The 26324-nt window shown below is 37.3% G+C and overlaps 6 protein-coding genes across 7 annotated transcripts; 3 read left to right on the plus strand and 3 right to left on the minus strand.

Moving 5' to 3' along the window:
• Positions 1–3198: 3198 nt before the first annotated feature.
• Positions 3199–4242, minus strand: LOC130732119 (uncharacterized). Its single transcript, XM_057584231.1, has 2 exons — positions 3912–4242; positions 3199–3851 (listed from the first exon to the last, which is right to left on the minus strand). Exons 1-2 carry the CDS (start codon positions 4240–4242, stop codon positions 3199–3201), a joined length of 984 nt encoding a protein of 327 aa, XP_057440214.1.
• A 6832-nt stretch (positions 4243–11074) lies between these two features.
• Positions 11075–15098, plus strand: LOC130732866 (E3 ubiquitin-protein ligase ORTHRUS 2). The gene is made up of 8 exons (XM_057584867.1): positions 11075–11564; positions 11635–12296; positions 12922–13021; positions 13110–13171; positions 13272–13374; positions 13599–13737; positions 13900–14117; positions 14507–15098. Exons 1-8 carry the CDS (start codon positions 11160–11162, stop codon positions 14858–14860), a joined length of 2043 nt encoding a protein of 680 aa, XP_057440850.1. The 5' UTR covers positions 11075–11159; the 3' UTR covers positions 14861–15098.
• Positions 15099–16375: 1277 nt separating this feature from the next.
• Positions 16376–17256, plus strand: LOC130732868 (uncharacterized). Its single transcript, XM_057584868.1, has one exon. The coding sequence runs from the start codon at positions 16451–16453 to the stop codon at positions 17054–17056; it is 606 nt and encodes a 201-aa protein (XP_057440851.1). The 5' UTR covers positions 16376–16450; the 3' UTR covers positions 17057–17256.
• A 570-nt stretch (positions 17257–17826) lies between these two features.
• On the minus strand, positions 17827–21290 carry LOC130732869 (putative pentatricopeptide repeat-containing protein At5g09950). The gene has a single exon (XM_057584869.1). The coding sequence runs from the start codon at positions 20965–20967 to the stop codon at positions 17881–17883; it is 3087 nt and encodes a 1028-aa protein (XP_057440852.1). The 5' UTR covers positions 20968–21290; the 3' UTR covers positions 17827–17880.
• A 184-nt stretch (positions 21291–21474) lies between these two features.
• LOC130732872 (uncharacterized) lies at positions 21475–22447 on the plus strand. The gene is made up of 3 exons (XM_057584872.1): positions 21475–21687; positions 21820–21889; positions 22125–22447. Exons 1-3 carry the CDS (start codon positions 21543–21545, stop codon positions 22267–22269), a joined length of 360 nt encoding a protein of 119 aa, XP_057440855.1. The 5' UTR covers positions 21475–21542; the 3' UTR covers positions 22270–22447.
• A 377-nt stretch (positions 22448–22824) lies between these two features.
• Positions 22825–25753, minus strand: LOC130732870 (SNF1-related protein kinase regulatory subunit beta-2-like). 2 transcript variants are annotated; one of them, XM_057584871.1, is made up of 5 exons: positions 25563–25753; positions 25136–25367; positions 24168–24346; positions 23899–24061; positions 22825–23306 (listed from the first exon to the last, which is right to left on the minus strand). In XM_057584871.1, the coding sequence occupies exons 2-5, from the start codon at positions 25331–25333 to the stop codon at positions 23031–23033; spliced, it is 816 nt and encodes a 271-aa protein (XP_057440854.1). In that variant the 5' UTR covers positions 25334–25367; positions 25563–25753; the 3' UTR covers positions 22825–23030. The 2 variants fall into 2 exon arrangements, with proteins under 2 accessions (XP_057440854.1, XP_057440853.1); XM_057584870.1 differs by having other exon boundaries at positions 25466–25752.
• Between the last annotated feature and the right edge of the window lie 571 nt (positions 25754–26324).

Genomic DNA, 26324 nt, shown 5'->3' on the forward strand with positions numbered 1-26324 from the left:
CTCTGTACATGAAGTGTTTTACCTTGTTCTGGATTTTGACACGCCACAAAGTCTTCCATGAGAAAGATGGGCTGTTTGAACCACTTGCAGTAGCAGCAATCTTTTGGCTTTGAATTTGATAATAGGCTGATTTTACTGAGAACATTCCATCCCTGCTCCATCTCCAAATCAACTTATCTTCAGAATCCCTCCAGCTCAAGCGAATGGATTTAATTAATTGAGCTTCTGCTGGATTGAACAATTGGTCTATCTTGGAGATGTTCCAGCTTCCTCCTTCCCAAAGTCTTAAATCTGATACTTTCTCATGAGCAAATTCTGGGACAACTTGGGTTCGAACATAGCCACTATCAGGTCCTGGAAGCCACGGGTCTTTCCATATACTTACTTTCTTTCCATTCCCAATGCTCCATTTACAACCTTCCTCGATGAATTTCAGTGTTCCCCACACACTACGCCAAGCATAGCTTGGTTGATAGCCCACACCAGCTTTTAACAAATCACATTTTGGGAAATATTTTGCTTTCCAAACCTTGTACAGCAGTGATTTTTCTGAGTTTAATAGCCGCCAAGCTTGCTTTGCTAAAAGTGCTCTATTGAAGTCCTCCAAATTTCTAAAGCCCAAGTCGCCTCTGTTTTTTGGTTTACACAGATGTTGCCATGCTGCCCAGTGTATTTTCCTTTCATTTTCCTTCTGTCCCCACCAAAAGTTTGCAAGAAGGCTTTCAATTTTGGAGCATATACCATTTGGTAGCTTAAAACAGCTCATGACATAGCTGGGAATCGCTTGTGCCACCGCCTTGATGAGGATCTCTTTACCTGCTTTGGATAGCGTCTTTTCCTTCCATCCTTTCAATTTTCTCCACACTCTCTCTTGAATCTTTCCAAAAATCGCTTTCTTTGAGTGACCAATGACAGTGGGCAAACCAAGATACTTGTCGTGGACAATCACCGCCTTTACTCCCATCCTATTCCGGATCGTATCCATACTGGTTTGTGGTACATTTCGGCTGAAAGAAATCTCTGATTTGTCCATGTTTACAAGTTGTCCTGAAGCTTGTTCGTACTGCCTGATCACATCTAGTAAGCTTGATGCCTCCTCTTGTGTTGCCCGACTGAAAATTAGACTATCATCTGCGAAGAACAAATGGTTAATGGGGGGGGCTCCTCTCGCTACCTTGATTCCATGGAGGTTTCTCAATCGGATTTGGTTTGAGATTAATCCGGAGAAAGCTTCTACACAGAGTATGAATAGGTAAGGTGAGAGTGGGTCACCCTGTCTGAGGCCTCTCTGAGGGGAGAAGGGAGGGGAGGGCTCTCCATTGACAAGAAGAGAGTAGGATACAGAGGAGACACATATGGAGATGAGCTCAGTGATTTTTGAGGGGAATCCCATAGTAGTGAGAACCTGTTTCAGAAAATCCCACTCTATTCTGTCATAGGCCTTTGACATATCGAGCTTGAGTGCCATGTACCCTTTCTTCCCTTTTCTTTTCTTCTTCATGTAGTGGAAAACTTCAAAGCCGGTTAGAGCATTATCCGTGATTAGTCTTCCGGGAATAAAGGCACTTTGCTGCTCTCCAACTACTTCTCCAAGGACGTCTTTGATTCTATTTGCTATGCACTTTGTCACAAGTTTCATTATGACGTTGCATAAGCTTATAGGTCTGAATTCCATGGGGTTTTCTGGAGCTTTAACCTTCGGAATGAGGCATATGAAAGTCTGATTGAGGCTTGCGGGATCCACTCCTTTGTTCAGAATTTCTAGCACTTGACTTGTGACATCTCCACCCACTAATTTCCAATACTTTTGGTAGAAAAGGGCTGGAAATCCATCCGGTCCAGGAGCTTTCAAAGGGTGCATCTGATTTAAAGCATAGGCTACCTCATCTGCTGTAAATTCCTCTTCGAGATGCTCCCTCATTTCCTGGTTGAGCTTGTTCTGAATTTTCTGGCACACTTCCTCTATGTTATTTGGTTGTGAGCTCTTGAAGATACCCTCAAAGTAGTTGGAGAAGGCTGTAGTGACTTGGTCCTGTTTATAAACCCAATTTCCATGGTCATCTCGAATTCTTGCTATTCTGTTTTGCTTTTGGCGTTGGTTGGCTTTCCCATGGAAGAAGCTGGTGTTTTTATCTCCCTCTTTTAGCCATGTTGCTCTTGACCTCTGCCTCCAGTACAGTTCTTCCCTCCCCATCAGTTCTGCAAACTCATTTTCCATCTCTTTTCTTCTCATTATATTCTCCTCTGTGGGATTCCATTTTTGAGTTGCTTTTAATCTCTGTTCCAGATCATGGAGTTTTTTCCTAATGCTGCCAAATTCTGTTTCAAGTGCCATAATTGTTTCCTTTGCTTGTGCAAGTTTCTGTTCCGCATTGTCCCCTCCGCTTTGCCAGGCTTGTCTCAGGTGGAAAGCTAGCTCATGGTTCAAGGTAAGATGTTGCTCAAATCTGAAAAGTTTTTTCTTCTTTTTCTTTCCTTCTTCAATTGGTTGGCTTGTTACTGTTATGAGGAGTGGAGCATGATCTGAGTTGTACCTCAGAAGATGTTGAACAGAGGAGGCTGGCCAAATTTCCTTGAAAGATTGGGATATTACGCCTCTGTCTAATCTTTCCTGTATGTGAGCCTCATCCTTCCTTCCATTACACCAAGTGAAAGGATCTCCCTGGAATCCCATGTCTTCTAAACCACACTGGTTAAGACAGCGAACAAACTTCTTCATATGCTCTATTGGCCTGTCAATTCCTCCTTTCTTTTCAGCGTTGGAAGTAATTTCATTAAAATCCCCAAAGCACATCCATGGTCCAGAGGTTTCCCCCTTTAGTCTTACCAATAGATCCCATGATTTGATTTTGTTTTGGCTCTCCGGATAGCCATAGAAACCAGTAAGGAAGCATGTAATCTGGTCTGCATTAGTGTGACTAGCTGTGATATGGTGGAGGGAGTAGGAGATTATGTCTATATTGAAATCCTCCTTCCAAAGCAGGGCTAAACCACCCCCACTTGATCTTCCTTCACCTCTACATTCCACCCCTAGATGGTTCTTGAAACCCAATCTAGCTACAATGTTTTTCAGTTCTCCGTTCTTCTTATGCGTCTCCATTAGGAAGACTATATCGGGGTCTTCAGCTTTAATAATACGCTGAAGTACTTTAACTGTCCGGGGACTCCCAACCCCCCGGCAGTTCCAGCTAATTGTTTTCATTGCTCCCGGCAATGCTGGTCGTCCAGCACCGCCGATCCTTCATCAATAACCATATCAGTTCTGTGTTTTTTCTCCCCTCCTTGCTCTCCATCCTCTTCTCCATCAATTTCCATCTCGGTCCTTTTCCCTCCTACACAATTTCCTATTGTTATTGTGGGGGAACCTTTGTTTTCTCTAATAAGCTTCTTCCAGTTTTTCAGTCCACTTGGCTTCTTGATTTCAGTTGGGCTTGGGGAGTCTTCATTGGACTGTGTCTCTCTTTCAGCTTGCTTGTCAGGACCCTCTGTTGTGTGTTGCTGGCTGGCTATTGGGGAGAGCTTGATTTGTTGTAAAACTTCAGCTACACATTCCAGACTCTGAGCTGTTATATGTTCATCACAACTATTAGAGTTACCTTTCTCTGCTTGTTCTGTAGGTTCTGGTTGATTTTCCTGTTCAGCTTGGTTGTTCCCTTCCCCTTTGTTTCCTTCATTTTCATTTTCATTGAACAACGTCTTCTTCAACAGTTTTCCAGTTTCTGCATACCCATATTTTCTCACCCTTGTGATATTTTTTGGGGATGCTCTCATCCATTTACCAAAAGGCCAGGTTTGGTTTTCCTCCTCCTCTTGGTTGTCATCATTATCTGGGCAGGATTTGATGGTATGACCTAACATTCCACACACATAGCAAAAATCAGGCTATCTCTCATATTTGAAGAAGATCTTACCATTCCTGTTCTGTGCAACTTTGATGTTAGTGCCCCTCTTAAGTGGTTTCTGTAAGTCCACCATGACTCTTGCTCGTGCATATTTCCCCATTAGACATTCCTCTGATTTGTCATAGTCCAGAAATTTCCCCAAGCAGCTTCCGATTCTAAGGACTGATTGTTCATCTCTCAGATTTAGGGGTAGGTTATAGATTCTGACCCATATTGGGCAGAGATGGGGGTTCAGTTCTGATGGTTGCTCTTCCCCTGTTATGGCTTGGAGAGCGATGACATGGCCATTGAAGTTCCATGGTTGGCCATTCAGGATCTGGTCTCTATCTCTCGCTGTCATGAACTTGAAGGAGAACAAGTTTTATGCAAGATCTGTTATTTCTACAGCTCCCCTTGTCTTTCAGATGCTGAGGATAGTGTTTTTGAAGGCTCGAACATTGTATGTTTCCACCGTCCAGACTTTCCCAACCACCGTGTTTTGGATCACGTTCCGATATCCGCTGCTAGCTCCCAGATCAAGAGCTTCACTTTCTTCTGCAGAGAACTCAAGGTTATCCCATTCCTCCATACCGTATCAAACGAACCAGAACTCCACGATGAGGGAGACAAAAACCAATACAGAGATTGGAGGCTGCAATAACTCCACTGAGTCAAAGTGAGTCAAAACCCCAAGGGGTCAAAACCCTAACAGAGACAAAGGGAGACAGAGGTATCTTAAGATAAAGTTATTAGTTAGTTGTTTCAACCTTGAAACACCTCTATGCAGTGAGAAACAAAACAAGGAAACTTTATGTGAGGGTAACACAAATAATGTGAATACCAAGAGAAATAGACATGACACCAAAAGTTCAAATTTTCATTTTATTTTTTAATCCTCTTGGTTTTCACAATGAAATATTTGTTATTTCTATTATCATATTTTTTTATCAAATGTTGATTTCATTAAATTGTGAGTCTTTTTTCCTCTTTGTTTTCAAGTGCTGTGACGGAGATGACAAATTTTAGTGGAGGGAAAATGACGATTTTAGTAGATAGAAAGGATGAATATCACCAAATGAGTTTGAAAGGAAAATTTTAGAGTTATTTTTTGTGAAGGTGGTAAAACAGGTTAACCTGCAATTCCGTTGTCATTAACTCGTTAAAAGTGGCAAACTAATTAGTATTCCTTTTTGGAAACCATAATTTATCGTGTAGTGAGTTGCAGGTTGTGTTGAAAAAAAAATGAAACAAATGTTGAAAAAAGGCCAAAGATAGGTGAAACATCATCTAAAACGACTTTGTTGCAGAAAAGTCCAAGTATGGAAAAATAAGGGGGATGACGTGTCAGCTCACTCTGCCCCCACTCATGGCCTATCGAGTCAGAGGTTTATTCAGGGGCGAGTTGGTGAGTAAGAGACTCCAACAAAATTGTTTAAATTTCCATATTGAATTGACTAACTATGTAAGGGTATTATGAATCTTGAGATATGTGAATGATGAGTAGGATGGGGAGGTTATAATTAGTGTCAGGAACCATGGAGAAAAGGAATATAAATCGATTCACAGGTGAAAGTTTAGTGGCTCAAAACTCTTTTTTTTTTCTTAGAGACATGATTTGTATCATCTCTCTCCTCCCTCTTAATTCTATTTCTAACAAATATAAAAACTTAGTAGCATCTTAGAGAAACTCATTAGACTAGTTTGTTTTCGGATATGCTTTATAAGTGAATTATGTAGATATTTGACATCTTCGACTACCTGCATGGAGTCGTATTGGCCAAAGTCGATGTTTTCAATAGAGAGGGAGAAAATGAGAGAAAGTAAGCGATGTACCTTAATTTTGTAAACCACTAAAACTTAAAAATATTGTATAAACGGTTATTGTCGGTCAATTTTTTCTCTTTCCCATCATGATCCCGATGAATCAATTTTCACCATAACTTTCACCTCTTTATAAAACCACTAAATTTACCATGTATTTACCTTGTCTATATTAAGAGGCTATAATTACTTTTTCCTTTGCTCACATAAGTCTTTAAACCTAGTTGTTTTCGCCGCCCGTGACTACTCAATGTGTGCTTGATTATAAGTTGTTCATCATTTACATACGACCTAAGATGCGCCATGCGATATGGATGCAATTGTTACTCTTGGCTGAATGAACTTCTGAATGCTGTCAACAATCAAACAAGCCATCAGCTTCATATTTGAGCAAGGGCGTCTACACGGTTAGCATTTTATTATTCACGCCTAGCATTTGTCTTTCTTTCGCATTATGCAATTTTCTTTCTTCTTGTTTGTTTTCCATGCTTCCATGGTCTTATGTGGATGATAGAATTAAATCATATGTGATTAGAAAAACTTATTCCAAAAGATAAAAAATTCTCAGCATCATATGCGACAATCAATCGCAACTCAGGGGTTTCATAAGGAATTAAAAAAAAAAAAATATTGTGATGGGTTATCAACAACCAATATTTATCTAAGAAGCATATCGTGTCATGTATTGGATTATGGCGGTGGGTTGAGTTGATTTCAATCCTCGAACCGAACAACCAACATTATATCCTATTTTACAACCAATCGCCGCCAACACGTAATTACCATAAACCATTTGCATTAGTTCTTTTTTCTTACATCTTCAAAATACATATCAATCTCCTCCAAGTAGTTGGAGGAGGAGGGTAACAAACACGACTAGAGCGGATAAGAGAGAAAGAGGGAGTGAAGGAGAGAGAATACAAAGTGTGGTCCAACAACTATGCCAATGACCGAGAAACTAGGGACGTTCGTTCGAGAGAGGAATAGATTCGAAGAGGTGAGAGAACGATAAATAAGAAATTTATTGGTTTTCAAACTATATGAGATTTGTTTTAAAAGTGACTTAAATATAATTTCAACAACATTTTACCTAGCAAAAATCACCAAACTATATATTTTTTGCAAACCATAATTTGTCTTGTTTATCGCGTAGCGAGTTGCGGGTTGTGTTGAAAAAAGACCAAAGCGAGGTGAAACATCACCTAAAACTCCATTGTTGCAGAAAAGTCAACAAAGTATAGAAAAATAAGGGGGATGACGTGTCAGCTCACTCTGCCCCCACTCATGGCCTATCGAGTCAGAGTTTTATTAAAGGGCGAGTTGGTGAGTAAGAAAATCCAACGAAATTGTTTAAGTTTCCATATTAAATTGACTAATTATATAGTGGTATTATGAATCTTGAGATATGTGAATGCGTTTGTGAATGATGAGTGGGATGGGGTGGTTTTAACTGATATCAAGAACCATGGAGAAAAGGAATATGAATCGATTCGCAGGTGAAAGTTTCGTGGCTCAAAACTCTTTTTTTTCATACAGACATGATTTGTATCATCTCTTTATCCCCCCTCTTAGTTCTATTTCTAACATATAAAAAATTAGTAGCATCTTATCGCAACTCATTAGACTAGTTTGTTTTCTGATATGCTTTATAAATGAATTGTGTAGATATTTGACATCTTCAACTACCTGCATGGCGTTGTATTGGCCAAAGTCGATGTTTTCAATAGAGAGGGAGAAAATGAGAGAAAGTAAGTGATATACCTTAATTTTATAAACCACTAAAAACTTAAAAATATTGTATAAACGGTTATTGTCGGTCAATTTTTTCTCTTTACCATCATGATCCCGATGAATCAAATTTTCACCATAACCTTCACCTCTTTATAAAGCCGCTAAATTTTACCATGCATTTACCTTGTCTATATTAAGGGCCATAATTACTTTTTCCTCTGCTCACATAAGCCTTTAAACCTAGTTGTTTTCGCCGCCCGTGATTACTCAATGTGTGCTTGTCTATAAGTTGTTCATCATTTGCATACGACCTAAGATGCGCTATGCGATATGGATGCAATTGTTACTCTTGGCTGAATGAACTTCCGAACATTGTCAACAAGTGATCAAATAGGCCATCAGCTTCATATTTGAGCAAGGGCGTCTACAAGGTTAGCATTTTATTATTTCTTTATTATTTAAGCCTAGCATTGGTCTTTCTTTCGCATTATGCAATTTTCTTTCTTCTTGTTTGTTTTCCATGCTTCCATAGTCTTATGTGGATGATAGAATTAAATCATATGCGGTTAGAAAAACTTATTCCAAAAGATAAAAAAATTCTCAGCATCATATGCGACAATCAATCGCAACTGAGGGGTTTCATAAGGAATTATATAAAAAATCTTGTGATGGGTTATCAACAACCAATATTTATCTAAGAAGCATATCGCGTCATGTATTGGATTATGGATGTGGGTTGAGTTGATTGCAATTCTCGAACCGAACAATCAACATCATATCCTATTCTACAACCAATCGCAGCCAACACCTAATTACCATATACCATTTGCATTAGTTCTTTCTTCTTACATCTTCACAATACATATCAATCTCCTCCAAGTTGGAGGGGGAACAGACACGAGTAGAGCGGATATGAGAGAAAGAGGGAGTGAAGGAGAGAGAATACAAGGTGGGGTCCAACAACTAAGCCAATGACCGAGAAACCAGGGACGTTCGTTCGAGAGAGGAAGAATAGATCCGGAGAGGTGAAAGAACGATAAAAAAGAAATTTATTGATTTTCAAACTATATGAGATTTGTTTTAAAAATGACTTAAATATAATTTCAATAACACTTTACCTAGCAAAGCTCACAACCACCTCAGATGAGACCCATTGTTTTATAATATACATTTATTGTTGATTTTTTTTATTACATGGCTAAGAAAAGACATTTTTTTACACCATTAACGCATGTATATTATTCTCTCTTTTTCTAAAATTCATAAAATAACAATTTAAACATTACTCTCGTACAATTTAGTGAATCGTGCACATATTGTGCACATATTTTAGCCAATTAAAATATTACTCTTCGAATGATAGCTCAAGTGGTAAGAGTTAAAGAACATAAAAGTTGGTTAGGTAGGTTTATGGTTCAATCCCTGGAGAATATAATTTATTTTTCCGATGTAAAAAAAAAATCCAAACTATGTGATACTTATCATCAATAGTTTTGAAGCGGGATAATAAACAGAGAAAATACCTATATGATAAAAAAAAAAACAAATCTATAAAATTAGTTAAAATTATTTACTAAAATTTCAATTAAAAATATTCAGATCTCCTTTGCATAATTGCATGTATAAGACAATATGATTGAAGTAAATAAAAATTTTCTAAAAGCAAAAGTTAAGGCAATAGGGTTACCCCACTTTTTTATTTATTTAGGCCTTATAGAAACATTTCTAAACCTACCTACTTGAGTACTTACATAGTACTTTTATTATTTTCTATAATACTAGGTAAAGTAAGATGTCGCCACTCGTAGAGTCTTCCTGGTTTCAAGAAATGTTGGTATAACAATAAATTGTAATTGGTTATATGAAAATAGAATCCAACAAAAAATTGAGTTGTCGCTCTGCATATATATATATATATATATATATTTTTCTTTGTCTTTTTTGCTTAGTTCATAAATTATCTTACTTGATGTTACATTTCAAAAAAAAAATCTTAATTGATATCACATTGCCGGTTACAAAAATGTGGTTACATTAGGCGGTTCAAAAAATTATTACCAACTCAAATTCAATGTATCCGATAAAATTGAATTCGAACAACCTGTAGCAATTAATCAGTCGGTGGCAGGTCTTAATGTTTTGATGTTTTTCACCCGACAAAACTGATTATTTTGACATCTCTTCCGATTGAAACCGGCTGATTAACATCTCTTCCCTCAAACCCATTTAAATGATTCATACCTTCAATTACCCCCACCACAAACTTTGTTGTTTGACTTTCTAAAGATACAACATTTTCTTATTACAATTATCCACTTCCCACAATTTTACATTAAATGTTAGTATTCATTTTTAGAGCTAGTTGTTGATATTATTAATGGCATAGTTGAAATAGTTTTTTTTTTCTATGAATATTATAAAAAATACAATGTTAAATCGTGTGAAAAATAAATGGTTAAATAATTATTTAATTACTTATGTAGAGAAATGTCGGATAGTGTAAAAATAAAAAAACCAAGTGTTATAAAAAAAATGAAAACACATATTATAAACTCTTTTGCAATTTTCATTCTTTGGTTTGATTTTTTTTTGCGTTCTTGCTTTTTTGTATTGTTTGAGTTTGACTTTGTATTGCATCATTTGTCAAAAAGACTTGTTCTTAACTCCCTTTAATTCAATAAACTTTTGCATAACAGAATACACATTCAAACGGTAATACATTTTTTTTTTGGTACATGAAAAAGCTAAAAACAAAGACAAAAGAAAACACCAGAACAAAACTAGACACACTCTAACAGAGGAGCAATCTCTGGAGGAGGTGTGGACCACATAGAGAAATCTAAACTAAGGCTTAAACCCATCCTTTGAGGATGACGATGGAGAGATACTTCCCGCTCTTGATGCATCAAAGTGCTTGCTTTCGCCAAATATGCATCACAAGAATATAGATTATGTGATCAGTGAGAGCTTTTACAACCTCCAAATAGGGGTGAGAATAAGTTGGGCCTAGGTAGACTTTGCGTAAATAGGTATATCCTGTTTAAAAATCTTAAAGCTTGAGCCTGACTTGTGACCTGTCAAATGTTTTTTTTCGAGCCTGATCTGACATTTCTAAAAGCTTGATTTGACTTGTTTAAAGGCTCGTTTCAAAATAAGAGTTTTACGTTTGTTAACAAACTTATCTGGAAAGAAACTATCAAACTTATAAGCCTACAAACAGTCTAGCCTATTCCCACCCCTATCTCCAAACAATCAGAGAGACATATAAGCTTCAAATAGGTTTTTAAAAAAGTTTATAAATAGCCGATTTATATATGATATTAAAATTACCTATTGATATTTAATTTATTGCATTTGAATAGAAACAGATAATAGTTGTTCGGTTGTTCCATCCATTAATGATAGAGAGTCAAATAGGCAAGGCCATAGTAGAAAATGAAAAGAAACAGAAGTAGAAGTGGTGGGAAAGTAAAAAGGAATTAGGAGGAGGAGGAGGAGGGAAACTGAAAAGATGGCGAAATTGAAGGGAGGGAAAATTGTGAAAAAGTTCAAAACCATGATCCCCCATTTCCCTCCCCTCAATAGATTTAGAAATAAAATATAGTATTTAATATCTAGTTTGTTTTCTTCATATTTAAAAACCTTTCAGATTTCATTCATTCTGATTCAACTCTTTCTCTTCCCCCAAAAAGTTGAAACCCCAACGACCCACTCTCAACTCTCCAGATGGCTCACCACCTTCCATGCGACGCCGACGGCACATGCATGCTCTGCAAACTCAAACCTCCTCCTTCCGAAACTCTGCAGTGCCACACCTGCATTACCCCGTGGCATCTTCCCTGCCTCCCAACCCCTCCCGCCTCTTTTGTCAACTGGGACTGCCCTGACTGCTCCTCCTCCATCTCCGATTTCCATGCTCCCGCTCCTGCTCCCTCCGCCGGCGCCGATCTCGTCTCCGCCATCCGCGCCATCGACTCCGATGCCTCCCTCACTGACCAACAGAAGGCCAAGAAGAAACAGGAACTCGTCGGCGGCCCGTCATCAGGTGAAAAACCCCCCGCCGCCGGTGGAATCCTCGACGGCAGCATCAATTGCTCCTTCTGCATGCAGTTACCAGATAGACCCGTCACGGTTCGTTTCAACCCTTTCTTGCTTTTCTTTCAACTGAACCGTTTGATTTTGATTTTCCGGCGTGTTTCAGACTCCTTGCGGCCACAATTTCTGCTTGAAATGCTTTGAGAAATGGATTGGTCAAGGGAAACGGACATGCGCTAACTGCCGGCGAGATATTCCGGCGAAGATAGCTTCACAGCCGCGTATCAACTCTCAGTTAGCCATTGCGATTCGGTTGGCGAAGCTTGCGAAATCGGAAGGGAAGGTGTCTGGTGAGCCGAAGATTTACCATTTTATGAGGAACCAGGACCGGCCAGACAAGGCGTTTACCACTGATAGGGCTAAGAAGACTGGGAAGGCGAATGCCTGCAGTGGGAAGATTTTTGTGACTGTTCCTCCTGACCATTTTGGACCTATTCCTGCTGAGAATGACCCGACCCGGAACCAGGGTGTTTTGGTGGGGGAGACTTGGGAGGACAGGATGGAGTGTAGGCAGTGGGGTGCTCATCTTCCTCATGTTGCTGGTATTGCTGGCCAGAGCACGTATGGTGCTCAGTCTGTGGCGCTTTCTGGTGGTTACATTGACGATGAGGATCATGGGGAGTGGTTCCTTTACACTGGTAGTGGTGGGAGGGATCTAAGTGGAAACAAGCGGACTAATAAGCTTCAGTCATTTGACCAGAAGTTTGAGAATATGAACGAGGCATTGAGACTGAGTTGTCGCAAAGGATACCCTGTTCGTGTTGTCAGGTTATTTGTTTCCTCCTCCTCTACTTTTTATTTAGTTTTGTTTTGTTGTGATGCATATAAGGTAGTAATATATTTGGAGACCATGTTGTGTAGTGTAATTGTATATGTGCTCTATAAGGAAACTAGTTCATATACACTAATACATTTTGAAGTTAATAGAGAAAAGTGATACACATGATGTGTAATATGATATCAAGTGATACCAAGAGAGGGATGAAAAGATGTAATGTATGTGTTGTGAAGAATTGAAGATTGATCTTATAATTTGTGTATACCTGTGATATATAATATGATTGAAGTTGCTAGAGATAGAGATAAGATGGAGTGCATGTGTATTGTCTAAAACATGAGAATGACTTTATAATTTGTGTATAAATAATGTATGATATGATATGGTGTGGTATAAAGCCAGAAGAGATAGATTAAAGTGGAGTTTACATAGATTGTCTAAAACATGAAATTGACTTAATAATTTGCATATACATGTAATATGTGATATGATATGATGGGAAGCTAGGGGAAATTGTGATAAAGATAGAGTGTTTGTGGATTGTCTAAACTGAGATTGATTTTGTAATGTGTTCATCTGATCTGACATATCTTTTTTCTCATTCCTTGGAGTCAGGTCCCACAAGGAGAAGCGATCTTCCTATGCACCAGAGTCTGGAGTGCGATATGATGGTGTTTACAGAATTGAGAAATGCTGGCGTAAAAATGGAATACAAGTAAGATTGGTTCTAGAAATAGTCGTAGTGTTTATTAATTAAAGTACATGCTAGATTCTGAACTAGGTGCTTTCTGTTTTTGTGACAGGGTTGCAAGGTTTGCAGATATTTGTTTGTCAGATGTGACAATGAGCCAGCTCCGTGGACAACGTTAGTTGCTTTTTATACATGATGTGTCCGTGTTTGTGTGTCCATATACACAACTCTGAGATTATGTTTGATAATTTCAATGCATTTTGGTGATATGCAGCGATGATGTTGGAGACCGTCCCCGCCCTCTGCCTAAAATTGATGAATTGAAGGGCGCTGTTGATATAACTGAAAGGAAGGGTGATCCTTCATGGGATTTTGATGTATGTTATATTATCTACTGACTCTACAAGTTTTTCCAACAATATTTTCTTCATTGCTTTCTAGATCATGGTTCTATTGCTTAGTTAGATAAGATATTCATGTTTTTATACCCTTGATTTTGGCTAAATTTTAAACTAGTTGGATATATTTGTAATGTTGTCCTACGTACCATTGCTGTTCTTTAGATTCGAGATGTCTCACTCAGCATTTGATTAAATTTCAGGAGGAAAAGGGTTCCTGGTTGTGGAAGAAGCCTCCCCCAGCAAGCAAGAAATCCATAGATGTAATCAACCCTAAAGATGGCACAAGAGTAAGAGTTAAAAAAACCAAAAATGTATCTCTCAAAGAAAAGCTGTTGAAAGGTATGTGTTCTGTTCCTTAGTATCTCCTGCATAGGCAACTCCTAACTTTTCTTCCTTTGTTAAATCTGTGTTATCTGAAGCTGTTGATGTTATTAATATAGTAGCATTGAACATGTTTGATTACTTATTATGATTTGGCCTCTGGTGTCATTAATTTTGCAGAGTTTGGTTGCAATATCTGCCACAAGGTTTTGTCTTCCCCTCTCACAACTCCTTGTGCTCACAACTTCTGCAAGGTCTGCCTGGAGGGTGCCTTTTCTGGCAAAAGTTTCATCAGGAAGAGGGCATGTGAAGGTGGACGCTCTTTACGAGCTCAGAAGAACGTTATGAAATGCCCATCATGTTCAAATGACATAGCTGATTTTCTTCAGAATCCACAGGTACAGCAGTATGATTATTGAATAAATGTTTGATTTGGTTGGATTTAGTATATAATATCTGTGTTCTTAGTTGCTGGATTGCATTAATTATTTGTAGCTAGATCAATAATTATTTTGTCATCAGATTTTATGTTTGCACCAACCATGTATGGATTGATTAATATCTCATCCTTATTTGGATTCCTTTTAATTGTGTTCCTATTTTACTGTGAAATGCTGAAGAAAATGAGCAGAAGGTTGACCTTGTAAATACTGGAAAACATTTTAAACTATGATGGTTTAGCTTATAGATAATCTTTTATTGCATTAAGCCCTTATGTGATAAGGTCATAAACTATTTAATTAAGCTTAGTCTGTAATATTAAAATCTATCACTTGTTTTTCTACAGGTTAACAGAGAAATGATGGGTGTTGTAGAATCACTCCAGAGCCAGATTGCACAAGACGAGAATTCTGAACAGGTGGAGAACTCAGAAGAGTTGAGTGACAAAAGTGATGAAATTGTCAAGAATGTGCCTGATGAGGTAGAAGTTTCAAAACCCTGTGATGATTCAACTGAAAGTGATGAAAATGTGAAGAATGTGACTGATGAGGTAGAAGTTTTAAAATCCTGTGATTCAACTGAAAAAGTATTGGAGGAGATTAATGACAATGATCTGAATCGGCCGCACAAGCGAAGGAAAGGTGCTGGGGTGATTGATGAGGCACCGGAACTAGAAGATACCATAAAGGCTTGCAATTAAAAGGTGATGGTAATGTATTGCGGCGAGCTATTTTGGTTATTTTGATTTGCATTATTAGTATTGGTGGTGCAAAGTGAATTTTTAAGGGCTATAGCTCTTAGCCATGACTTTATATGGCATTTTGGAACTTTTTTCTTTAATTTGGTGGTTAAATGGGATTGAGAATTGGAGACTCCTTCTATCCGTAGGTTTCATATGGTAAATGAGATCAAGAATGAATATATCTTACATTGTTGCATATTTGATGGTTGCCTTATGTTCTAAACGTCAATTACAATCAAACAACTGGTAAACTAGTTACAAGTATATAGCGTATATTAGTTAAAATCTAAACTAAACTCGTTAAAATTAGTTTAATTTTTGGATTTGTTTTTTTAATTCATTTCAACTTTGTCATGTAATTCCATTAAGATTGGATGAAAAATGTGATAATCGGACAAAGTTTGTCTATTTTTTTTTTATACATCGGAAAATTGTTTTAAGTTTATTTTAAACATGTTACTTTTCCAATCTTTTTGAAATGTTTGTATGTAATTTTTTACATTTTTCTTGATTTTTATTTTAGTTTAGGAAATGCGTGTTTAAAAGTAATGAATAATACTTTTTTCCAATCTGCAGTCGACAAAGCTGTTTGTAGTTTTGTACAACAAAAAGCCAACACGGAGGTTGAAAATTTATATATCGGCCATTTTGTTGCTATCAAGGAATTATCATGTTTTTGGTTGAAAGCAAAGACTTACGAAGAAAACGTGGAATCCAGATTGTATATATTGAAAAACTATCAAATAAGAAAATCAAAATTTACACTAAAATTGTTTTAAGGAATTAATAACAGTGTAAACAAAATTTACACCAATATCAATTCATACTACTGTCAGCATACCATTTTAAAATTCATGTTTCAATATTATCTTGAAATTTTAATTAATCTATGTCCATGTAATCTACTCAGAATTTTCCTTGAATTTAAATTAGCGAAATATTAGGTTACCCTCATTGAAATGAAATGCTTTTGTTAGTTTTCTTAATATAAAATTGGTTCACATCACATCAACCCCCTTTCCCTCTGTTTTTACTCGGCATATGATATTTGTATGATTAAAATTGCTGGTTGACCGACTTGGAGTCTTCCCTCCAAAGTCACCCAATTAATGAACATACTATTATACATTTATAATAATAAAATTAAAAGGAAAAGGTTGCAAAAAATGCCTACACAAATAATAATGAAAGAAAATGGAAGAGAAAAATTAAGTGATACAATATATAATTTAATGTGATAAAAAAAGAGAAAAATAAAAATAAAGACAAACTGGACGTGAGATAAGTGAGGATTAAAAAATAAAAAACAAAAAATAAAAATCCCAAAAAAGAAACTGATACTAGACTTTCTTTCAGCATGATAATATAAACATTAAATGGACAAAATTATGTGTATATAGTATGAGGGGGAACTTTCAACGTAATTACCCCTCCATGTTTCATTGTTCAGTATATATATATCCCTCTATTCATACCTCCCTTTCATCATAACTTGAGTTGTGAGTTGTGAGTTGTGACTTGTTAGTTGTTATCAAGGTCCAAACAGACATGGGTTATTTCAAGTTTCTTCTTTCATTTTCTGTGTTGTCTGTTTTGTTTTCTGTCCTTCCCTTACTAAACCTTCATTCCTTGAAGCCATTATTCCCCATGCAATTCTTTGGCTACACCGTTGACAAGAGCTACATCTTCCTTCTATGTAACAGCCTTCTAGTTTTTATAGCCATCAACTCTGCTCCAATCAATCAATCTGATCAAAACAGCAACGAGAATATAAGCCACTCAGAATTCAACGTATCATACACTGCAGCACCAATTGCTGATGAACATCCTGTGGAAACTGAATCCCCAGAAGAAGAACAAGAACAAGAACAAGAACAACAAGAAGCAGAAGAACAAGAAGAAGAAGAGAGCTTGGTTACATTAGAAGCTGAAAATGTGCTTCCAGATACAAATGAAGATGATGAAGAGGAAAATGCCCTTATGTTCATTGTTGAAGATGAGCATGAGGAATGTGGAGATGAGACGGAGGAGTTAAATAAGAAATGTGAAGATTTTATTAAAAAGATGAAAGCTGCGTTCTGTTCAGAATCAGAGCCAATAGCTGATGGCAGTTTTTATTTTGGTTATCAGAAATCATTGGTGGTTGTGAATTAAGTAGCAATGTTCCTTTTACATGAACATCTCTTGATCCTTTTTAGTTTACTTTAGCTCAGGGTTCCTTATTAAGTTTTTTATTGTAGGAATTAAATCCAGGCCTACATGGTTCTGTAGTCTGTACTAGCTTCTGTTCTCTGTTTTATGTACAATGTGTTCTATTCTAGTGGAAATTTTATGCAAATCGTGTTAAGTGTTAACCTTCTCTATATGTCAAACTTGATTTATTTATTTATCCAAAAATTCATATTTCTTCTCACAAAAACACACCTCTTCTTAATGTGACACATCTTCCCTGAGTGAGGCAGGAATTGACCTATAGCAGCATAATTAAGAAGGGGCCTAGCTGTCTAAGTAAGCTTCCTTTATTGAATAAATAAGTTGAAACGTTTGTCTTCTTCACCTTCCTTTCACACTGTCCTTTTTGTTTGTAGAGAACACACCTAGCAATTGCTTAGTTGACCTGAGTCAATGTCTTTCTGAGAAAACCATTGAAATCTAAGGCATAACATTTTAGCCATTTGTCTTCAATAGGACACAGAAATAGTCTTCCTGGACCGTCAATTAAGTTTTAAGAATGTGGACCTACAGTTTGTCCTTATTTGATTCTTATCCTATCACTGACATTTTTGTTTCTAATTATACATCAACTGTCTTAAGGTTAGATTTTCAGTTTAGACTTATAGTTTGCTGAATAAAATATCAAAGCTCAACGAGGATATTTTAAGCATATTAACATAAGGAACCACTTAGAAGAATCCTAGACAGTATTTCCATATTGTAACACCAAAGAAAATCCATAACTATTCAGCATTAGTCAATGGTCACCAATAATCTCCACAAGAACATATGCCACCATCAAAATGGTGAAATCTATTGGAATCTCGTAAAATTATCTGTCGACTAACAATATTTGATATGTATTTGAAAGCAGTGTGACAGTCACCACAAACCCGAAGGTTCTTCATTATTCTAATTGGCAGTTCAGATTTGCGAGTGAGAACAAAAGCAATTGCTAACTTTTCACTATGATAGCTGAGTAGTTCTTCTTTGTTTTCAAGTTCAAGATCATAGAGTGCATATTTGGTTTCAGGCACATATCCAGCATCCCTAATTTTGCTCATTAGCTCCTTGAGTTTTCCATAGATTTTTTCTCTTTCTGGGTGTGTTTGATCTCCAGCCACAAACACATGAACTCCATCCTTCATGTTCACCCAACTACGCCCAGCTTCCTTCCTCACTGAAGCCTTCTTCATTGCCAACCTCGCCTCCGCTACATCTTCCCATTTCCCACCAGCAGCATGCATGTTAGAAAGAAGCACATAGTTCACAGCATTCTGTGGCTCTAATTCAATAAGCATCTTTGCAGCCCTCTGTCCTAGCTCTGTATTGCGGCCATTAGCACGGCGACCACATGCCCCTAAAACTGTTCTCCAAATGAGGACATTAGGTTCCATCGGCATTGTTTTGATAAAATCCTCTATTCTCTTAACATCACCGGCACGCCCGAGGAGATCTACCATACAAGAGTAGTGCTCTATCCGCGGAGCCAGTTCATACACTGCACTCATTGATTTGAAATTCTTAAATCCTTCATCAACTAATCCTACATGACTACAAGCTGATAAGACCCCAACAAACGTGACATGATCTGGCAGTTGGCCAAGCTGTTTCATTTTTGTGAAAAGCTTTAGAGCTTTTTGTCCATGTCCATGCCGTGCATAACCTGAAATCATTGAATTCCAAGAATATATGTTTCTCACAGGCATCAATTCAAAGAATCTTGAAGCATAATCTATCTTCCCACATTTTGCATACATGTCAACTAGTGCACTTCCGACAACAACATCAGATTCTAAACAAGCTCTTATTGCACATGCATGAACTTCCATACCGCGCTCTAGTGTTGCAACTGAAGCACAAGCACTAAGAACAGTCGCAAATGTGAAACCATCCAGTCTTTGCCCCCTTTGCATCATAAACCATACAAAATCCATGGCCTTGTCCAGGATTCCATTGTGTATATATCCATAAATCATTGAGTTCCAACTGACTTCATCTCTCCGCTCAGACATTCTAGAGAAAATAATCTCACAGTCCTCCATCTGCATACACTTTCCATAGAAAGCTAGAAGCAAATTCTCAATAGGATTGTCTTCAGAAACAGAATATTTTAAGATTAAAGCATGAATTTGACGGCCCAGTTCAAGAAATGAAAGAGAAGAAACTGCTGCTAAAATATTTATAAACGTCACTCTATTAAGTCTCCATCCAGCTCGCATCATCTCCTGGAAATATTCTATAGCTTGTAAGACTGATGCCTCTGAATTTGCTAGTGCACTAATAAAAGCATTCCAAGAAACTTGATCATACTCTGGCATGAGAAAGAAAACTTTCTGACATTCACTGATATAATCAGTTTCAGCATATAATGTTAGAAGAGCATTTGAAACTGAAACATCCAAATCAAGCCCCCATTTGATCCCTTCACCATGTATCTGTCGTCCTAGTATGATCCAACCCAAGCTTGAACATGAACTCAAAGCACTAATGATTGAAAATTTTGAGGGTACCATTCCATTTCTCCTCATTTTATGGAAACAAGCAACTGCCTCCTCAAATCGCTCATTGTGGTCAAGGCCAGAGATCATGGAGTTCCATGAGACAATATCTTTGCTAGGCATGAGATGAAAAACTGACCGAGCATCATCAATGACATCACATTTTGCATACATATTGACAAGTGCATTTCCAATCAAAATGGCATCAACCAAGGCATTGCGAATCAGGTAAGCATGAACCTCTTTACCCTTTCTCTTCCCTTCCTCTACATTTGAAAATTCAGTAAAAGCGCTTAAAAGAACCACATGAGATTCTGCATTTATTTCAACTAAATCTTTCATTCCCTTGAATATCTTAGCTGCTTCTTCACCCTGGTGCTGCTTCGTCAATCCAACCATGAACCCATTCATAGTTACTGCATTACGACCCCCCATTTGCTCGAAAAGCTTTTTAGCATAATCTATTAGACCATACCTTGCAAACCCATTGACCAATGCACTACCAACATATAGATCATGCAAGAATCCAGATTTCTCAATCCAGGTCAGCATCTGCTCAAGCAAACTCAGCCCAAAGTCAACTAGAGAGCAAGCAGCAGTTACCAAGCTACCAAAGGTATACTCATTAGGCCTGAACGTAAGCTCTGTAGCGTCCCTTTGCATGCTTGAGAATAGCTTAAAAGAAGAAATTGCATCTCCCTTACGACAATAAACCGATATGATAGAATTCCAGGAGGCAGAATTTTTAATTTTCATTTCATCAAAAACACGATAAGCATCATCAGCGGAAGCTGAGCAACCTGAATACATGGACATAAGCACATTAGACAAAATCATGTCTGACGAATATGGAGATTTGGACATCAAGCCATGAATCTCCATCCCGAGTTTAAGCCTAGTTGGACCACTCTCTTGGCAAGCTCTAAGAGCACTACCAATGGCATAGTTGTTTGGTAAGAGGCCAGCACAAATGATCCCTTTGAACAAAATACATGCCTCATCAGGCATGCCATGTTGTGTATAGCCAGAAATTAAACAAGACCAAGAAACGAGGTTCTTCTGCGGCATTTCATCAAACAGTTTCTGTGCAGAAACCAAACTGCCAAATCTGATATATGCATTAATAAGAGTATTACACAAGAAGACATCATTGGTAAATCCAGTTTTGTATATCTGCAAATGAAGCTGATGGGCATCTTCCAAGCAAGTAGCACTTTTGTATTGATCACATTCCAAATGCAAAGGTGGAAACTTGAAGTGGTGTGGGGAATGAGATAAGCTGCAGTGAGAAAGCGTGGAAAGAGCACGAGTTGAACTGCTGCATAACAATCGGCTGTAGCAGAGTATCATGCTATTGCTTTGTGTAAGTTTGTTTGGCAACCAGAAAATGAAAAGTCTAAGCCTTTTTGTTTGTTTTATCACCAGTCACTTAATAGGAAAAGTGAAAAATAAACTTTCATCTTTTTTAATAATAAAAATGTTATAGCTCTTACAGGCACATGCAGTCTACCTCTGATAGAATGTTAATGACATATTAAGGATCTCCGGCAGGGAGGATTGTCTCCTCCTTAACTTGCAGAGGCAAGCTAATGACATGTTGTAACGTCAGAGGATATCCCGAAGAATGTCCACCAACTTGGGATTTTTGTAGGCATGGTGTCCTAAGTCATGTGATGTTGGCAATAAACGTTCATTTTAATTCCTAACTTAGAATTTTTTTTTATATGTTAATATTTGTACTGAACAGTAAACATGAAAAAATATGCTTGTAAATTTCAGCTCTAATTTTGTCCACTATGTGGACGCCATGTCATTGATGTGTAAGATAAGGGTAGGAGGATCTATAAAGATTTCCAAACAGATAGGACATATGTGATAGATAGACAGAGAATGGTTCATAGCATCACAGAAGAAACATTGAAGGAATGGCTACCAGAGTGACTCTATCTTCTCCTCTAGCCTTCAAAACTTCACTTCTGCCCAAATCACCATCACTTTCTCCAGTTTCATTCAGCCTTGGTTCTCCCAAAACAAATGCTGTTGTTGGTGTCAGAGTTCATGCTAAAATAGGTATCATATTATGCAATCACTCACCTCTCCTTGTTTCAGTTTTTTGTAATTATCCTGTTTGTTTCTCATGCTGCTTTGCTAAATGAGGTTGAAATGATAAACTTAGTCATGTGGCTCTGGTGCTATTGTTAGGTGGTTCAGATGAAGACACCAAGAAAGGAGAGAAGAAGAAATTCATCACCAGAGATGAAGAACCACAACAGTAACAATTCCTGCTTTTCTTTTCATAAAAAGTTTCCCGTTTTCTTACAGCATGATTGGTTCTGCTGTGTGAATGAAGCCACATAAAGAATAATGTTAAGAAGTGTAGCTTCTGGAGTTACGTGGTTTGGATTGTTGACAATCCAAACGCGCTATTAATATTATACAAAATTGGCTTTAGAAGTTTAGCTTTAGCACATGTGTTTTGAACCAAAAGAGGTTTTTGTGTGGTGCAGATATTGGCAGACAGCAGGGGAAAGGGAAGGAGAGAACCCCATGAAAACCCCTCTTCCTTACATCATCATATTTGGTATGTCAACTCCTTTTGTAATCTTGGCCATTGCTTTTGCAAATGGTTGGATTAAGGTACCTGTGCGATGAGATACAAGCATAGACAATGCTTCATTGTCTACTCGTGTTCAGATGTTAATTCTCTTGAATCTTAAGCACTTTAGCTCTCAAACATGAGCAGAGAATTTCTTTACCTTTTTTTATCACATTTGTATGGACATAATATAATCCACCATTTTAATGAATGAGAATGTCAGATTGACAATGCTATTTCAGAGTTGATTATGAGGAAAAAGAATTTAATCCGAACATGTTATTAGCTACCGTGAGGGTGTGAGAGGAGTGACCATTTCATTTCTGTATAACTGTCCCTGATTTGAATAGATTTAAATTATGGCTTTGATTATATTGTTAACCATTTGAATTGCCCAAGATTGAACAAGGACATTGGCCATTGGAGCAAATGTCTGTTTCAAAGGATGATGAAATTGTCAAGAAGTGCAATAGAGATTAGAGAAAAGGAGAAGTAGGGTCATATTTCATAGTTCAGCCATTATATGCTATAACTAAACATTGAATCTGCATCACAACATGTGCAGTTAGCATATTCAATTCCAAAACATCAGACCTTAAAAGCATGACAACTGAACTGAATATGTATTATATATATATTGACCGCCAGAATAAATAATGTTCCCTTAAGTTGTTTACATGAAAAGCAATTCTTCATTTAACTATTCCAAAATTTCAATCAACTTCCTACATATCAAACAAGTGATCTTGACAAATGTCCTAAAAAAGACCACTTAAACGAGACAAGTTCAATAGCATATAGTAAACAAAATGCTTCATCATCTTTCCCAGCGCTGGGTAATAGCATATTTGTCTTGGAACAAATGAGTAGATCGTAGTTCCTCAGATTGATCCTCAACATTTTTGTAAGTGTATATATGATTCAGCTCCAAATGTGTGATTGATGAAGGCTTATCACTTACTGTCACCGGTAGTTGAGGTGGAAGTTCTGGGGGAGGAACCTTGAACTCATCTTCATCCAAGAATTTGTTATCGTAACTTGATGGTGGTGATGGTGGATCTTCAGTCTCAGATGTTCGTCGGATATAATATTCCTGCAAAAATGGTTAATCATGGAGCTAGGCCAAACTTAGAGAAACAAACAATGCCCAAATGGTGTATCGTATGCACACAGGAAAGAGTACAAAGGTGGAAGATATTGAGTTATCAACAGATGGTATCAGTAGCCTATTTTTGTACATCCATGGTGCAATAGTTCCTTCAGCAGACAGAAAAAATGAACATATTTGGTTCCACAATCAAACATTTTAGAATCAATTCTAATTATAACACTTCGGTTTTGGATTATACTCCGTGTCTTGGATTCAGAGTAAATTGTGAAACCAAACAAGCTATTAGTTCTGATTCTCCTTAAGCAGAAGCAAACAAAGCCAAGCTTTCAAATGGATTGATGATCATGTTAATGGTTATAGTAAATGATAACACTTGGAAGAAGTAACTGGCAAGATCATCTTTAAGCATGTCATTGTTCGGATTCGTGCTGGCATACAATACAAATAATCGTCACTCCAGAAACTACACTTTATAACTTCTCCCCATAAGTGATTATGGGGCTTCTAACTGACCAAACACGCTATCCATAGAATGTTAACCATGAAAGATCATCTATGTAAAGCATGAAATTACCTGCACTTTCAATATATTGTAGACATAACCTGAGTCATGAAGAACTGATACGAACTCTGGAGCATGTGTTGAATAGCCATCTACAATGAAATGGTAATGATAGATACCAAGGGGAAGTTTTTTAACAATGGCAAAGCTTTGACCTACTCTATGCAAGGGCTCGCTGGCAGAACAAAGGTAAAATGTCATGATATCAGATGAAACATTATGTTGCGAAAGCAAGAACTGACCACATTTGGAATTTAAAAGCATAGATGGTTACTACTTGCCTGCTCTTCCAATTGTCCCATGATCCTACAACAGCAACATCCGCACCAGCATGGTTCCATGTAATCCTCGCACTTTTCAACTTCTTATAAAACCTAGATCCCACATATCCATTTTGCACTAATGCATGTTGCTGGGGTTGTGCTACCACTCCTGGTCTTTGCATTGCAACCGCAGGGACCTTGAAAACAGGCATTTCAAATTTGGTATTTTCAACAGGCATTAGCATTGCTAAGAGGTGAAAAAATTTGGTATGGTGGGTGAAAATTTAACACATTAAGCCAAATAAAAATTGCATAATTGTTAAGAAGTGCAGAAATTTAACACATTAACACTTTCAAAAAAACTTTAACATGACCCCCATCCATTTATTATTGTGAATTGTTTATTTTGGACTCACCTTTGGGGTAATATCTTCATACTAAATAGCATTGCTGCAAACCTCTATAGCACATACGGTTTTTACTTTTTACCCAATGAGTGAACATGAGTCAAGTAGTAAATTCACCTAAAATTTCTATCAATTGAAATATGTCCTACAAGCCAATATCAGATTTTGATCTCACTATTCTATACAACACTATCAAACATTATAGCAGACCAAAAAAACCATCCCACTTCTATAGATGCTAATTGTCACTGCTTTCAACAGTTTTGTTCCCCTAAACTATATAAGCATGGGATATTATAGCCTACTATATAGTATCTAACATACTGCAAGGCCAAGGAGTTTCCAAATTAAATTTTCCTTGAACTTAAAAGTGGCATATTCAGAGGAAATTACTTGTCATAACATTAAACACAAAAAGATACAAGTAAAATCCATGTTTGGAAATTCTCCTAGTATTGATTATATAACCTACATCGATTCCAGGGAGGAACTACTGGGACTGAAGTAGCCTCTGAGCCACAAAATTTATTCTGAGACAAAATAAGCTGATTCAAACATGCTTAACCAACTGACTCTGACCTGTTGTATGAGAAAAGGAGATGGTGGCTCATATGCTCTGGGGCCATATGGAGGAAACTGAGCCCACTGATCTAAAAGACCATCAGGATTCAAGTTAGCAGGTAGGAATCTCATCTCTTGTTCATATTCATAGTTATCCACAATCATATTATCTCCAGAAGTGCCTTCAAGATCCTTTCCTCTGCTGTTACTCCCCATTAGTGAGAGTGGAAAAAATCCAGAGAAGGGGAAGCTGCAAGACAGCAAGAAGCCATTATTAGACAGAGAAGAAAGAATCAGAAAGCAACATGGCGTACCCATTTCTGCAGTACATAAATACAGCAAACCCACCGTTGAAACTAAACCAGGAATCAACTCTAGGTAGTAGAGGGACATAGTTATTATAGAAAAGTTTGTTTTATTTCCTTATTCTAGTCTCAAGTCTCACCCTCACACAAACTGTCTCTGAGGAAGGATGGCACTTTTCTCTGGCTTAAAGCAGATACAAGGTTTTATTCTCCAATGAGTTTGGAAGATTCTGCTGTGTGCTAATTATTATGACTCTGGTTTAAAGGACTGTGTTGCCCTGCAATCAGGAACAACCAAACAATGTCTAATGATATGTATTCTGTGCATCGTGTCCTTGTGTAATTGCTCTATGAAATTTATTAAAATAATCTTTCTTATAAAGAAATCAAACACTACGATTAACATGTTTGTATCAGTTTCTCTATTCTCAAATCAACCCTGATACCTAGAAGCTATTTACGGAAACACCTTCCCAAAATTAGTTGTAAGAAAAATTCTAAACATGCACAATATTGGTTTTGTACATGATGGATTATTACACAAGCTAAATCAACTTGCTTTAATTGTAATGGAATCGAAGTCAAAAAAAGGCTTTGGATGAAAGTGAAAGAATAATATATGAAATGAAAAGGTCCCAAATTGCTAGTTGTTATTTAACTTTAACTCAGAAAAATAGCATTGTGCTTACAGTCGACACAGGAAAGCATGAGTTGTTAACTAGACTTGACATGTTAACTTTGTCTTTTTCTATCTTGTTTTTGAGTTGCTTGGATTGCATGATAAAGTTTAATCATTTAAGTACTAGTGCACTTCTTTTGCCAACAAGAGGAGTGTAAATCAACAACCCCATGAAATGAACTTGGATGGTTTAGTGATATATACTCGGATGCGAAAATTTCAA

The sequence above is a fragment of the Lotus japonicus genome, chromosome 1, assembly GCF_012489685.1.
Source record: "Lotus japonicus ecotype B-129 chromosome 1, LjGifu_v1.2".
Classification (NCBI taxonomy): domain Eukaryota; kingdom Viridiplantae; phylum Streptophyta; class Magnoliopsida; order Fabales; family Fabaceae; genus Lotus; species Lotus japonicus.

What these genes read in the sequence shown, in the direction of transcription:
- LOC130732870 (XM_057584871.1), bottom strand. Translation starts at nt 25,333, where the DNA reads ATGGGGAGTAACAGCAGAGGAAAGGATCTTGAAGGCACTTCTGGAGAT. An exon ending in CTCCTTTTCTCATACAACAG is followed by an intron (nt 24,347 to 25,135) that starts GTCAGAGTCAGT and finishes CCTGTTTTCAAG; the next exon opens with GTCCCTGCGGTTGCAATGCA. An exon ending in TGGGACAATTGGAAGAGCAG is followed by an intron (nt 24,062 to 24,167) that starts GCAAGTAGTAAC and finishes TTGTTCTGCCAG; the next exon opens with CGAGCCCTTGCATAGAGTAG.
- LOC130732119 (XM_057584231.1), bottom strand. Translation starts at nt 4,242, where the DNA reads ATGACAGCGAGAGATAGAGACCAGATCCTGAATGGCCAACCATGGAAC. An exon ending in AGTTGCACAGAACAGGAATG is followed by an intron (nt 3,852 to 3,911) that starts GTAAGATCTTCT and finishes GTGGAATGTTAG; the next exon opens with GTCATACCATCAAATCCTGC.
- LOC130732868 (XM_057584868.1), top strand. Translation starts at nt 16,451, where the DNA reads ATGGGTTATTTCAAGTTTCTTCTTTCATTTTCTGTGTTGTCTGTTTTG.
- LOC130732869 (XM_057584869.1), bottom strand. Translation starts at nt 20,967, where the DNA reads ATGATACTCTGCTACAGCCGATTGTTATGCAGCAGTTCAACTCGTGCT.
- LOC130732872 (XM_057584872.1), top strand. Translation starts at nt 21,543, where the DNA reads ATGGCTACCAGAGTGACTCTATCTTCTCCTCTAGCCTTCAAAACTTCA. An exon ending in CAGAGTTCATGCTAAAATAG is followed by an intron (nt 21,688 to 21,819) that starts GTATCATATTAT and finishes TGCTATTGTTAG; the next exon opens with GTGGTTCAGATGAAGACACC. An exon ending in AGAGATGAAGAACCACAACA is followed by an intron (nt 21,890 to 22,124) that starts GTAACAATTCCT and finishes TGTGTGGTGCAG; the next exon opens with ATATTGGCAGACAGCAGGGG.
- LOC130732866 (XM_057584867.1), top strand. Translation starts at nt 11,160, where the DNA reads ATGGCTCACCACCTTCCATGCGACGCCGACGGCACATGCATGCTCTGC. An exon ending in TACCCTGTTCGTGTTGTCAG is followed by an intron (nt 12,297 to 12,921) that starts GTTATTTGTTTC and finishes CCTTGGAGTCAG; the next exon opens with GTCCCACAAGGAGAAGCGAT. An exon ending in CAAAGAAAAGCTGTTGAAAG is followed by an intron (nt 13,738 to 13,899) that starts GTATGTGTTCTG and finishes TTAATTTTGCAG; the next exon opens with AGTTTGGTTGCAATATCTGC.